Source organism: Antechinus flavipes, chromosome 5 (assembly GCF_016432865.1).
Source record: "Antechinus flavipes isolate AdamAnt ecotype Samford, QLD, Australia chromosome 5, AdamAnt_v2, whole genome shotgun sequence".
Lineage (NCBI taxonomy): Eukaryota > Metazoa > Chordata > Mammalia > Dasyuromorphia > Dasyuridae > Antechinus > Antechinus flavipes.
Window position 1 is genome coordinate 210,006,685 of NC_067402.1, and position 14,747 is coordinate 210,021,431.

Consider the following 14,747-nt stretch of genomic DNA (forward strand, 5'->3'; position numbering starts at 1 on the left):
ATTAGGAAGAAGAAAACAGATTTTTGCCAATTAAAAAAAAATTTTAAAAGACAGGTATCAGTCCCCTAAGATTCTGTTTTTTCTTAAAAGCACAATAATAGTATCCCAAGTTTTTGTGAAGAGTTTATTTAATATGGGATTATATGAAAAATTACAATTTTTTCAATTTTGTTAATATGCTTATACTACAGGCATATTTGGACTATATTTGAGCTAGCATTGTCAGTGCAAAATCATCAAAGACATACCTCCCAATATTTCAATCTTTATTTCTATAGTGCTTGAAGATTTACAAAACTTTACTCACAACAATTATATGAATATTAACATAAAGTATTTTATTCCAATTTTACAGATGCTTAAGGTCAAAGGTGTTAATGGCTTACCCAGTTATTTAGCTAATGGCAGAGCTAAACTTCAATCCAAAATTGCTCTGCTAATCTAATTCTTACACTACTATAAAATGATTTTGCAATAATTCCTGTAGATCTTTGCTCCTTTTACCCCTGTTACTTAAAAAAGAAAAAAAATTACCACACAAACCCACAAATAGCTTAGTCTCCTGGTCTTTCTACCCTTTTCCCTTTGGACTCTGAGGCAATAAGGCAGAGAATTAAGCCCCGCTTCCCTACTTCCCCTATTATTGCGCCCACATAATCCCTTGGGATTTGCAGAGTATTTAACATAAATTATCTCATTTACACCTCCCAATGGCCATTCTCCCCATTTAACAGATGGAAAAGTGGAACTGAGATCTTGACAGTGTTGTTCAAGGAAACAAATGTCTGAAAGCAGTATTTGAAAACAGGTCTTCCTTACCAGGTCTAACATTCTATCCACAATGTCAAGTTGCTCTCTCCTCCCTATTTGACTTTCAGTCTGTCTGTCTCTCTCTCTTAGCTCCGCTTTCAACTACTATTCAATTTCACTTTCATCTTCCCCTTACTCCCTCTCTTAGCTTCACTTTCAGTCTTTCTCTTTCTTCACTCCCGCCCCTCCTTCTCAGCCTCATTTTTAAACTATCTCTACCTTCCCTCCTCTTCCCTCCTAGCTGGCGCAGGCGCAGACGCAGGCGCAGGCGCCCTTCACCCCGCGAGCACGCGCTCAGCCGGTCACATGATAGTCCCGCGGGCCCCGCCTTCCACGCTTCACGTGACCACGCTAGAGGAGAAAACGCCTGCTCTGAGCCGCCTCTCTGAGCTGCGCGTCTCTCTGCTGGCTGTCTTTCTTTCCTTGTCTCCTGGACTGTCCCCCTTCCCCAAATCCCGAGTCTGCCCCTGATCTCCCACCGCCCCACCCCCTACTCAGCTCCCTCCAGACCCGGAGATGCCGCTCCGGGCTATCCCAGCGTCAGGGCGCCCCCGAAGGGGTTGCGTCCTCCGAAGCCCGACCCCGCTGGGGCTGCGGCTGCTGCTGCTGGGCTCGTGTCTGTGTGCCTGGCTTCGGGGCTCGGAGGCTGCAGGCTCCCGCCGGCCCAATGTGGTCCTGATTCTCACCGACGACCAGGATGACGTGCTTGGCGGCATGGTAACTTACCTCCCCTTCCGGGGCTTCCCGAACTTCCCGGACCCTGAGGAGGAGGAGGAGGAGGGTTTGCTTCGCCGGTGCGCGAGGCGGAGAAGCTGCCCCGCCCTCTCCCTCTTAGGCCCGAGAGCCCCTTCTCGAGCCCCAGGGGCCTCCGGGGTCCAATCTCACTTCCCCCTTTGCCTCGGGGGCTTGGCTTCACATCTCCCCAGGGGGGCTGATAGTAAAGTGAAGGAGTAATTAGAAGAGCCCACTAGAGGCAGGTGCTGGTCCGACCACAGCTGTGTTTTTGCTTTGGTTTTTAAAAAACTTACTTTCCATCCTTTTTTCCTCAGTCACAGTCTGGGTCCTCTCCCCCTGTTACCTCCAACTCTGTGTCAGATGTTTAAAAATTAAGGAAGTATGGCTAGAATGAGTCGCACTGAAAACCTGCGGGATGTAGCAGAAATAATGACGAGTATTCAAAGACGTAGTAGCTGTCTGAGGTGTTCCTGGGCATGCCTCTTCATCTCAGCTCCGGTTTCCTCATCTGTAAAATAGTATTAATCATAGTGCAAACCTCCTGGGGCGGTTGTGGGGGTGAAATGACGTCATATCTGTGAAGGGGGCTGTGTTAGAATTCAAACTCACGTCCTCCCGACCCTAAGTCAGGCCACTTCACTACCTAGCTGCTGTCCCCCTCCTCGTACAGCAAAAACGAATTACTCAGTCTTACTGAGAGCTTAGAGATGATGGACCTGGCCCGGCGTTCTCATTAATGATTTTGAAAGCTTCTTTATTTCACAGAATGCTTTTTGCTCCATTATAGTCATGGCATTTTAAACCTTTAGAGGTCATCCATCCTGATGTTAAATGAAGATTTAACAATTAAAAGAAATAAAAGTACGGAAGAATGGTGAATGGCTCAAAGTCCCAGAGGTAGGGTTGGCACCCTTACTAAGCATAGAGTATTGCATCTCGGAATTTGGAGAGACCTGGCAGGCCTGCTAATAAAAAACCTGCACTTGAGGCTTGAACGAGAATCTCCCCTAAAACTTCACCTAGTAGCGATCTTTTGGCTTTTACTTGAAGCCCAAACCATTCCGTTTTGGGCTATCTTTAATTGTAAATCTGTGCTTCTACTGGTTGCACCTGCTACTCCAGGTTTTACCCTCGGGACCAAGCAGAATTAGTCTAATCTCTTTTATATACTTAAAAGACGTCCACCATCTACTTCCTAAGTCTTTCAAGTTAATTCCCAGTTCCTTTAAATGATTTAGATCACCATCTTGGTGATTCTCCTTTCTGGTTTCCTCTTATTTTCTATTCTGGGTCTATGAAAAAAAATTATAGACTACATTACTTCTTTTTTCATATTAAAAATATTTTATGTCATACTTGGTTTTGCTGTAGTTGTAGTAGTCATCTACTCTGTGATTCCTTAGTTTTCTTGCCCTCACCTCCCAAAGCAAGACCTGACCTTAACTAGAAAACAACTTCTTTCATGGCCCTTCCCCCATGCCCATTTGAAACCTGGATTGGTTTAGGGTTTTTTTGTTTTTGTTTTTGAGGACTACTTTTGCTTATTCTTCAAATTGTCATTGTAGTTCTCTGCTCAGTAAAATGAGTGTATTTTCTCACAGTTATTAGGACCAAGTAAGATTTGAATGTGAAAGAGATTTGTAAACTGTTGCAATTTTGAAGAATTTGTTATGTAATGGCTTCTTAAAACTAGAATTTAACTCTGTTGACTTCCTTTGCATTTGAAAGAGGTAAACTCAGTGCATAGTACTTTGCCTGTTGGGGGTTTTCCACAGATTTTTAGTCATATCATTAGAAAGCAGGAATAGTTACTACAGTATTGTACTGTACTACAGTAGTTCTAGTTATTACTAGATTGCCGAAGAAGTGTCAGTGTATTTTATCAGATTATAATTTCACAGCAGTAATTCTTATTTGTTATAGTTTACTTTGCTGTACTCTGTATTGTCACTTTTGCCAATACTACCTTAATGTCACTTTGTATCACATCTTCTGTTTCTTTGCTCTCTACTAAACAACAGGATTATATAATATAAATACCCTAGTCATCTCCTAAGCGTAATTCCAATGCCCTTTTTTTCTTTATACTACAGTTAAAATTAACATAAATATAAATTCAGATCAAGGAGTTCACTGATAATGGGGTCAGCAAGTTCACCTTGTTTCCTGATAGTGAATGGTAGGAATTGGATAGAAACATCAAAATTACTGGCACTGCAGAATGGGACAGTTGTTGCCAACAAAGCTTGACTTCTTCACATGTTTTTAGCAGTTCTATTTCACTCTTGGTGCAATCTGGTCCATAACCAATCCCACTTAAATAACATTTCTCCAGATTCTGTGATTCTCATAGTTATTTACATGTGATATAAAAACAAAACAATGGATACAAAAAGAACAGAGCATCAAACCTCAAAGAAACAATTATATAGACTCTTTTTACATTTAATTGCTGGTATTCATAGCTCTTTTAATTAATAACTTTTCTCTTGCAGACTCCACTAAAGAAAACCAAGGCCCTCATTGCAGACATGGGAATGAGTTTCTCTAGTGCTGTAAGTTTTTAAGCTAATTTTCTTTTTTTCTTTTGAATTAGTTCAAAAGTTCAAAAGAAAACTTATTGAATTGTTCTATCATTAGGAGAAAATACTTTGAACTTAAGAGTATCTTGTCTTAGTCATGAGTTGAATTTTGTCAGTAGTTTAGAATGAAAAGTTTTCCCTAAGGGAGAAAACTATACCCAGAGCAAATTAAATGTTGACTCTAGTTGTTTTGAAAATCTTAACTAAATTTGAATTTGTTACAATGCAACATTTTTCTGTTACTTGAGCTAGTCATGCTGTTAAACTTACTTTTCCCCTTCTCCTCCCTCTTTCCTTCCCTTTCTTCAAAACAAAATATAATTCTAGGCCTTTTGTGATCTATATTCAACTGTACTATATTCTTGGGCAGCTGGCATCTCTAAATCAGCTTCTTGGCTGCCTCAAATGAAAACTATTCCACTAGAAAACTATTAATCTGGGGGCAGCTAGGTGGCACAGTAGGTAGAGCACCAGCCTTCAAGTCAGGAGCATCTGAGTTCAAATTTGGCCTCAGATACTTAATACTTCCTAGCTGTGGGACCCTGGACAAGTCACTTAACCTAAATTGCCTTAGCAAAAAGAAAAGTAAACTATTAATCTGGCAGTTTTTATGAGTGGTTTTTATTGTATATTGTATTCACATATATTATAATCATAGCTTTTCTCGTGTCTTTGTAAACAAGTAGTCTAGCTACTTCTATGTCAAATTAGTTGACTTACCTTTTGGTTTGGAAAAAGAAAATCTTTCACTTAGTAGTTGTGATATTTTTCCTGTTTGGATATTCCCCCTTTCCCTTCCCCCCCATTTAAATTGACCTCATAAAAAGTAAGCATCGTTTTTAGAAATGGTCTCCATGTGGTTTGGGTTTTTTTGTTTTGTTTTGTTTTGTTTTTGCTGAGGCAATTGGGGTTAAGTGACTTGCCTAGGATCACATAGCTAGGAAGTGTTAAGTATCTGAGGTCAAATTTGAACTCAGATCCTCCTGACTTCAGGGCTGGTACTCTATCCACTGCGCCACCTAGCGGCCCCTTCCATGTGGTTTTAAAATATATATTATCATCCTAATCGTATTAGCACCTCAGTTTTCCAAGAGCTAGATCTAGAAGTAAAGAAACCAACTAGTCTGTATTCTTTTATTATAATTAATATGCTTATCTTGGGAAATGGAGAAGTGTTGATGTCCCTTAAGTGAATATTTAGAAGGAAATTTTTAATAAAAGAAATCTGGGGTCTCCATATAAATCTGGGAGATAAATCATAATTTTGCAAGGGAAAAAATTGTAATCAATGCAAGGATGTGCATAATTTGTAGTTTTCCTATAAATGTTTCATGTTCTATTCTAAATGAGTTATAAGTTCCATGAGGATAAGATGCTTTTTTTTTTTTTTTTGTCTTAGTTTCCATTAGATCCTACATAGACCTACTGATATAGTAGTCTGATTTTTTTTTTCTTTTGCTATAACATTATTACAATTTCATGGGCAGTAATAGAAAACTTAGTGAAAGAATTGTCTTCCTTAGTTTTCCTGAGCTTAGAAATTAGTTGGGTTCTGAAGTATCTTATTACTAACATAGGTTTTCTTTAAATATAATACATTGATATTTGTCTTTTTCTTCTGTTGTCAAAAAATATTGCAAATTCAGAATGAAATCTTCCTGCTGTGACTTATCTTTTCTATTCTCTTTGTAGTATGTTCCAAGTCCCCTTTGCTGCCCCAGCAGAGCCAGCATTCTTACAGGGAAGTACCCACATAATCATCATGTTGTTAACAACACGTTGGAAGGAAACTGTAGCAGTAAGTTATGGCAGAAGATTCAAGAACCATATACCTTCCCAGCAATCCTCAGGTCCATGTGTGGTTATCAGACATTTTTTGCTGGGAAGTACTTGAATGAGGTATGAAACATCAGTATATTGTCATAGGGTATATTATTATCTCCAGAGTTTTGGGTGTCCAGCCCTAAACAAGCACTTATTTGTTTTTTATAGAAACTTAGAATCTGGTAAATACTTTCCTTCTGTTTCTTTATATATGCCTTAAGACTTTTTTTTTTAAACTTAAACACCTGATTCTGAAGTGATTCCTGAACACCTTTCCTTTTTCTCTCACCCTCCACAGATTTTAATGAGTGTATCTAGTTATCTCAGTCTCTTCCTTCTCTTCAGTCCCATTGCCTTTTTTTACCCCATGCATATATACTGTTAAGATTCTACTATTTTTAACTTATTCTAAATTGTAAAATTAATTTCAGCTAGCTAGATCATGTTTTTCCAAAAATCAATATCAAAGGTAAGCATATAACAACCTAGTCATTCTGGCTTTTGAAACTTAAACTACTAACAGACTTTCTGTACCAAATTAATCCTATAATTAGGATTGTCACATTTTCCTATAATGTGACTTTTGAAATATTATTTTCTTCATCATAACACAATCTCAGAATTAATGGCATTAAATTCAGGCTTTGGCTTTTAATCCAAGACTGTGGGATATGGAGAAGTATGAATATCTCTGGAAGTACACTTTGTAACAAAGAACAAAGTCACAAATGGAGTAAGGGAGAAAGAAAGGCATTCCTTTACCATCCTAATTATGTGACCCATTGTTATATAAGATAGAAATTCAAAGAATTTAAACTTTTAAGTTGCAAAGATTTTCATTGTCATACAAAAGCCTGTCTTAGATGAGCACTATTTAAATCTTGTCAAATAAGGTTTTTGTCATTCTATCAGTTTTACTTAAAAGCTGACCACAAAAAAATGAATTATACTTTCAGATCAGTCTAATTAGAGACAACTGAAGTAGTGACTATTTGTCCATGTATCTGATTGATAGGCTCCACACTTAGCCTTAACATGGCTATGCAGAATAAGTTATATTGATGTTGTTTGAAATAGATTTATATTTTCTTTGGCTACTCATTTACAATCCTGTTATTTTATTTCTTGTAGCTATTTGTAACTGAGGTTGGTTTTTTTGTTTTTAGTATGGAGCCGTGGATGCTGGAGGAGTAGAACATGTGCCTCCAGGATGGAGTTATTGGTATGCATTGGTAAGTAACTCGATTAATCTCAATCCTAAATTACCCTTTAAGAAGAAAATACTCCCAACATATCCTTTAAGAAATTTTGCTTTGTGTTCATACTTTTCTAGATTTATTTTTACTTGGTTGTGGCATAGGCTGACTTTTTATATGATTGAATTACCTCTTTGCTTTCCCTTTTCTTAATTGTATTTCCTTTCTAATCTTCCTGTTTTTTCCCCACCCCTTCCAAAAATTTTTTTCTTTTTTCATTGAATTTTGAATAATTTGGGATGTTTTTCTTTTTTTCCTGAGGCAATTGGGGTTAAGTGACTTGCCCAGGGTCACACAGCTAGGAGGTGTGATTTATTTTTTTTTTAATCTTAAAAACAACTCCAAATTTCCACTAAGCTTTTAATCATAATTTTAAAATATGTGCATAGGATTGCCTTTCTTTTTACTTAGTAATAATGGAATCCAGCCTAGTTTCAGAAGACTTTCAATTGCTTTGCAAATCTCACAATAATCTTTTTTAACCCTTTCACAGGAGAAGAATTCTAAGTACTACAATTATACTCTTTCAGTCAATGGGAAGGCACGGAAGCATGGTGAAAACTACAGTCTGGACTACCTGACAGATGTGCTGGTGAGGCACTCTACTTTTTTTCCATGATTCATAACTCTTAACCTTTGACATTTGTTGTTAATTTAGAATGAATAATGCTTAACTATAATAATTTGTTCTAATATGAAACCAAAGCTTCTAGAAGAAATTTTAAAATCACATAACTCACAGTATTTTAATATCTAAAGTGTATAAAGGGCTTTCTATACAAGCCAGAATTGTTGTGTTCAGAATTCTAGTTCTGAACCCTTTTTTAAATTCAGAAAAATTTATTTTGATACAGCAGCCCCTCCACATAAAACACTTAAGCAAAACCACTTGGTAACAATGGTGATGGTTTCCATTTTTGTAACATACTGACTGCTAAAAAGGATGGTGTATAACAGTGACTTGCATATGAACTTTATCTAAATTACCTTCTTAGGGGAAGTATTTCATCCTTCTGCATCACCTAATAAATCTTGCCATGTTTCCTTAAATTCTTCATAGTCATTACTTCTTACACACTAATTGTTGCATTCATATATCAGTGAGGGATGATTTTGACCAATCCATGAAACTTTTTTGAATAAAGTTAATTTCCTTCACAAGGCATTAAAATAAGTCCTATTTCACTTTCTACATCAGAGGTACTTAACTTTTTTTTTTTTTTTTTTTGTGGCATTGATCCTTTCTAATGATGCTTTTAAACTTTAAAATAATATATAAGACAGAATAAGCCAAACGATTAAAATTGTCATCAAAATATTTAAACTGAGGCAACTAGGTAGTGTAGTGGATAGAGCACTAGCCCTGAAGTCAGAAAAGGCCCGAGTTCAAAAATCTGATCTCAGACACTTAACACTGCCTAGCTGTGTGACCCTGGGTAAGTCACTTAACCCCAATTGGCTCAGCAAAAAAAAAAAAAAAAAATTAAACTAGTTTTGGGGGCACCCCTGGGGTCCATGAATTCCAGGTTAACTCCTGATATAGTTGCCTGGTTTTTGTTTTTGTTTTTAACTTTTTATTCCAGTACTATATCAACCTCAATTTTTTCTTATGCTTTTGTTACTCTCCAGATTTCATCAGAAGGATACTACTAAGTAATGATTTTGTACAGGGGACCATAACAGCTCATTAAACTACTATTATTTATACTTAGGTTTTTAAAAATTTAATTGATGAAGGAAGTTAACAAAGGTGAAATCATAGATTACCATGAATTCCTCAGTACATTAAAAGTCCAATCCAATGATCCACTATATTTGAGATTCTCTTCTAACTGATCCTAAAAACAACTATGAAATGTTTTCAATTTTTCCTATCCCTAGAATCATCTTGATAGTGGAGAGAATAAAAGATAAGGGAAACTTTGGACAGTATTGCATTGTAGGGAATTTGGAAAGAAGTCAACTAATGAGTAATTTATTTTCTGAGTATTCAGGTTACTTTGTCTTCACAATAACACAAATGACTGATCACACAAATTAAATCTCTATAAGTTATTTCTTTGTGTAGGCGAAGTCAAATAACTTAACTTATTAATTAGTACTGATTGTAATTTTGGAGTGTGTTTTTATTTTTGTTTTAATATAGACAAATTGCAGTAATGACTTTATTGACCTTTTTCTTTTCCTGAATTGATGAAATGTGCTCAGAGGTACATTAATAAAAGAATGATAGATGCAGTTCCTTTCCCCTTTAACCTTGTTTGTGATCAGGAACAGTAACTTCCAGTCAATAAAGAAGGAAGTAAAGTGATTTTTTTTTGTGTCATGTGATTGACAGAACATATGCTTGTGTGTCAGTAGAACCTGGAAAATTTGAAACATCCGTTTCATTTTGTAAAAGTGGAAACTTTAGAAAGGGGAAGGATTACTATTTTATTTTCAAAGTTAAATTTTTTAAATTGGATATATAAATATATCATTCTCACCCTCAAAAACTTTGTCATAAGCCCCCTTCTTTCCATACTACTGAATCACTTTTCATGAATTCAATTAATATCTCTTTGCTAACTTCTAGTTCCTGCCCAGAGCTTTCTGCCAAGTTCTAGTCCCTCATCAGCATTCTTTTGGACATTTTCAATTGGATGATCCATAGGCATTTCAAATTCAGGATGACCAAAACCTAAGTTAACTTTTCTGCAAAATTCAGCGTTTCTTCTTAACTTGTTTTATTACTGTTTAGAGTACCATTCATATAGGTAGTCATCCTCTCTTCCTCCATTCTTCCTTTTCTTCCATATCCAGTTCCTTGGCAAGTCTTGCCAATTGTATTGCCATAACTTCTCACATCTTTCAACTTCTTTCTTCATGTAAGTCCACCACCTTATTTCAGGCCCTTAACACCTCTTCCTTAACCATTGTAATGGCCTCCTAATCAATCTCCCTTCTTCAAGTTTCTTCCCTCTCAGATTCATTATATAGTCACCAAAGTGATATTCCTCAAATGTAAGTCTGACCTTGGTTATTCCTGGTCCAAAAACTGTGTACTATTGTCTCTTTACATACATACATACATATGTGTGTGTGTGTGTGCTCACGCGCATGTGTGTGAATATATATGCACATACACACTTTTCACTCTGGCTCTAGTTTGCCTTTCCAAGCTGATTATACATTAATTTCTTGCACATTACAACTATGCCAGGAGACTTACTGTTTGCCACAAACGATGCTCTGTCTCCATGCCTAAAATATTTTATATTTCAATTTTTTTGAATTCCTGGTTTTCTCAAAACTCAATTCATGGCCACCTATGTGGGCCTAACAAAACTACCCTGTATTCATTTTATTACGTATTTAGATATTTATATTGCTTTTTGTGATGAATGGAAATTCCTTGAAAGTAGGAACTAATTTCATCTTGATCTTTGTATGCCCAACACTTAGAAAAGTTCCTGACATAGATTAGGTACTTATTAAGTGCTTGTTGATTCATTGTATTCACAGTATACTTATCTCCAGATGGTAAACTAGCTGAGAAGTAGAGTCTTGGAATATCCACAATCTCTGAATTCTTCTAGTCCCATTCATCCTATGCTTATTTAACTGATGATTAATCTGAGAGATGTTACATTTTGTGTTTTTTCAGGCTAATGTCTCTTTAGATTTCCTGGACTACAAGTCAAACTCTGAGCCCTTCTTCATGATGATTTCTACTCCAGCACCTCATTCTCCTTGGATTGCTGCTCCCCAGTATCAAAAGAGCTTCCAAAATGTCAGTGCGCCAAGAAATAGTAATTTTAACATTCATGGGAAGGTAAGGTCTATGTAGGTCTTTACTTAAAACCCTATTCATAGATGAACAATGGTTGTAGTATTCTTATTAACCTGGTTGTTTTTCTTTTAGGTTTAGAAGGTTAGGATTACTAACTATATCTTTGATTCAGAAGCATAGGTTAGGGCTTTAGCTTACTCATGGAATACTCTTTTAAAAGATATATATAGCGAACTACCCACTTTTCTCTAGTAAGACAAAGTTCCTTGATCTTCACTCATGTGCTAATGATTATTCAGTCTGCTACTAATAAGCTAGTTTTATTCTTGGAGGCTTATGACTGTTGGCTAACTGGCTGGTATGATGAATATCCAGAAGAAAAAAGAGACAAAAAAAGAGTGTCTGGTGAGGAGTCTTCCTTTATTGCTATTTACTTCCTTAAATAGTAAGATGGCCAAGGTGATGCCCACATCCAGAAAAGGGACTTTAGGTACCCAATTTAGCAAACTTGCTGGTACCTTAATTCTTAACTTTTTGTAAAGTAAGGGATCATGGCTATAAATAAAGAGAAAGCCATGATAAATAAAAACTGACTTTCAGCTATTTGTCTCAGTAATTTTTCACTGAAAATAAAGATAATCCTGGAGCAGTCACCAAAATGATTTTGAATGGAGTATTCAAGGGGTTTATTACTGTGGCTAAAATGCAAAAGTTGTTGACATTTCCTTTCTGCTGCTGTTTGTATTCCTTTGGTGTTGACTTTTTTTTTCCTTATTTTTAGAACAAGCATTGGCTAATTAGGCAAGCCAAGACCCCAATGACTAATTCTTCAATACAGTTTTTAGATGAAGCATTTAGGAAAAGGTAGGCATTTCCTTCTTTATCTCTACCATGGTGGTGTTTCAGGAGCTCCCAAAACATTTAATTCCTATATATTAGTCACTGCACCCTTTCTGGTGATACTAGGGCAGATGGGCATGATCCAGTCAGGATGTCTCAGAAAAGAGTCATTGTTCAGACAGTTGGCTATGTTAACCCATACTTGGACCCACCAGATATATTGCAGAATTGCTAGATCCTGTGATGTATTAAATGATCGTTTTTAAGACTTCTGGGTCAACACTAGTATTCTATAACCATATAGTCCCTGTTTTTGAAGGAACCTGTTAAGAAACTGAAGTGGCCTAAGTAAAGGCAAGTTTATTTTCAGGTTAAAATGTTTTTCACTTAAGGATTTTGAATTTTTAATTATAACTCAAGCCAAAAACAAAACGAAACAGGATGAATGTAAAGAATGCTGTTTAATCTCAAGAATATTTTAGAATATAGTATAATATAACAAAATGAGATTGTAATTATTTTTATATTAATCTGTATTTATTAAATTGCTGTCTATATCTTTCCTCATAACTCTCCCCTATTCCTTCTTAGAGATAGTCTAAAATGATGCCATATCATTTTAAAATAAAGGCCTGTTTTTAAGTTTAGTCAATACTCAGGGACAGTTAGGTGGTGCCATGGATAGAGCAGCAGCCCTGAAGTCAATAGGACCTAAGTTCAAATCTGGCCTCAGACATTTAACACTTCCTAGCTGTGTGACCCTGGGCAAGTAACTTAACCCCAATTACCTTAGCAAGAAAAAAAATGTTGATACTCAAATTTAGTTAAGAAATATTGATACTTTTAAATCACTGGTGACTAAAAATGTCATCTCATTAATTATCTTCACATTTAGATGGCAAACTCTGCTGTCAGTTGATGACCTGGTAGAGAAATTGATAAGAAGGCTGGATTTTCATGGGGAACTAAATAACACCTTCATTTTTTATACATCAGACAATGGCTATCACACAGGTAAGGAACTGGTTTGGGGGTCTCTCAAATTGTGTTTCTCTAATCATTTGTCAGGTCAAACATCAAAAGCTAAGGAAATCTACCTTATCTCTAAAAGTGGAAAAACGGTACGTAAAATGAAATAAACAATGAGTCAATTGTACTAAGTGCAACAACACCTCCGAGAAAGAAGGGATCTTTGTGATAGTAGTCAAGAAAAGCTTTGTAGAGCTTGAAGAGGACATTCGGATGGATAGGCTTTAGAGAGCCTAGAGAAAGAAAGCATATTAAGAGGAACATCGGGGACGAAGGTTCCTTGGCAGATTTCTGTAAAGCTTTAGCCGAATCTCTGAAATAAGAAAGTTTTGATACTAAAACAGAAGCCTTCTTGCCATCCTTTTCTCTACTTGAACTTTTAGATAGACAACAGGGAAAGAAAGAAGACTGACCTAGCTAAAACATTTCTATTCATACAACTAATGTCTGAGTTTTTTTCTGCTCTTGTCATTCATGTAAGACAGATCTGTTAGGATGGATAAAGAAGATGGCCATCCTGTAGGTCTAAGACTTAAGATGTCAGTGGTTTATATTTTATTAACTGCATTCCACCCGATTTCCTCACCTGCAAAATGGGCCTGATGATAGCACCTTCCTCTTAAGGTTGTCGTGAAGATTAGATGAAGTGATAATTGTAAAGCACTTAGCACACTGCCTAGCCTCCAATAAGCAGTATATAAATGCTATAATTGTGGTGACTGTGCTACAAAAAAATGTAGGGCAAAAATTGATCTTGTCATGTTAATGAGAAAACCCAAATTCAGTTTACCCTTTATATAAATCACTTTCTATCTTGAATAGATAAAATAAGAGATTCTTTCTCTTCTGGAATGAAATCAAGTGCAGCAAGATTGGAGAAGGGGTGTCCATCTTCACATGTGTTTCTTTATTTCAGGGCAGTTCTCCTTGCCTATTGATAAACGGCAGCTGTATGAGTTTGATATCAAAGTTCCATTACTGGTTCGAGGGCCTGGGATCAAAGCAAATCAGACAAATCAGGTGAGATGATGAGCCTCGCCAAAGGCTTATTTCACACAAATGGATTGTATGAAGTAGATTTATCTTAGGGCCTGAGTTGTACAATGTTCATGAATTCATACTTAATGGCATAAATCCTTTTTCTCTCCTCCTTTCAATAGTTTTACTTTTGCAGAATTCACATTCTTAACAATACATAATGAGCCTTCATGGCTAATGTTTTTCTACTTTATTAGAATAGTCTTATCCCAGTATTGTTAAACTACTTTTTATCTTTGAGTAGACATACTACATTAAATTCTTCAGATAGATTTATTTTACTAAGACCTTTTTACTTTTTTTACCTAATATACTTTGCAAGTTAGTACTTCATGTTAATTGAATGAAAATACTAGAAGGTTCACATCATCTAAAACTATTAATTTTTGAAATTAAGCTAAAAAAAAACCAACCAATCTTGCCAATATTTCCAAAATTGATTAAAAAACACAGTCTGAGTATTACATAACTATAGTCTAACCTTTTGAAGTCTTCAATGAAGTGTTAGCTTTTTACTTGTTCACATGTTCAGAGGGTATTTTTGTTTATCTGCCCGCTTTTCCTCTTAAGCTATTTTTTTTTTCCTCAAAGGGAAAAAGTGGCTTTCATAACATGTAAATGGGAATTTATCTTATAAGTACTGCAATCATAAACTAGATATACCTGATATCAGAGGCCTTTTTTTCCCAAATCATGTGTTTGTTATGGTAGTAGTTTTGTTTGTAAAGTTAGAACTCCATCCGATCTTGTCACAATACAGTGAATATTTGGTATTTGGGGCTGACTTTAGATCATTTTAGCATCTGTATTTCCATGAACAGGCGAACTATCATAGAAACACCTTGAGAGGAAGGATATGGT

General features: G+C 36.1%; 1 protein-coding gene across 1 annotated transcript in view; it reads left to right on the forward strand.

Moving 5' to 3' along the window:
- Positions 1 to 247: 247 nt before the first annotated feature.
- Positions 248 to 14,747, forward strand: part of GNS (glucosamine (N-acetyl)-6-sulfatase) — a 31,851-nt gene continuing 17,351 nt past the window's right edge. The window contains exons 1-9 of the mRNA XM_051963717.1: positions 248 to 1,527; positions 4,041 to 4,100; positions 5,820 to 6,026; positions 7,118 to 7,183; positions 7,701 to 7,799; positions 10,854 to 11,021; positions 11,761 to 11,843; positions 12,715 to 12,833; positions 13,765 to 13,868. Of these exons, the coding sequence (XP_051819677.1) occupies positions 1,327 to 1,527; positions 4,041 to 4,100; positions 5,820 to 6,026; positions 7,118 to 7,183; positions 7,701 to 7,799; positions 10,854 to 11,021; positions 11,761 to 11,843; positions 12,715 to 12,833; positions 13,765 to 13,868 (1,107 nt within the window). The 5' untranslated portion in view covers positions 248 to 1,326. The remainder of the gene's footprint in view (positions 1,528 to 4,040; positions 4,101 to 5,819; positions 6,027 to 7,117; positions 7,184 to 7,700; positions 7,800 to 10,853; positions 11,022 to 11,760; positions 11,844 to 12,714; positions 12,834 to 13,764; positions 13,869 to 14,747) is intronic.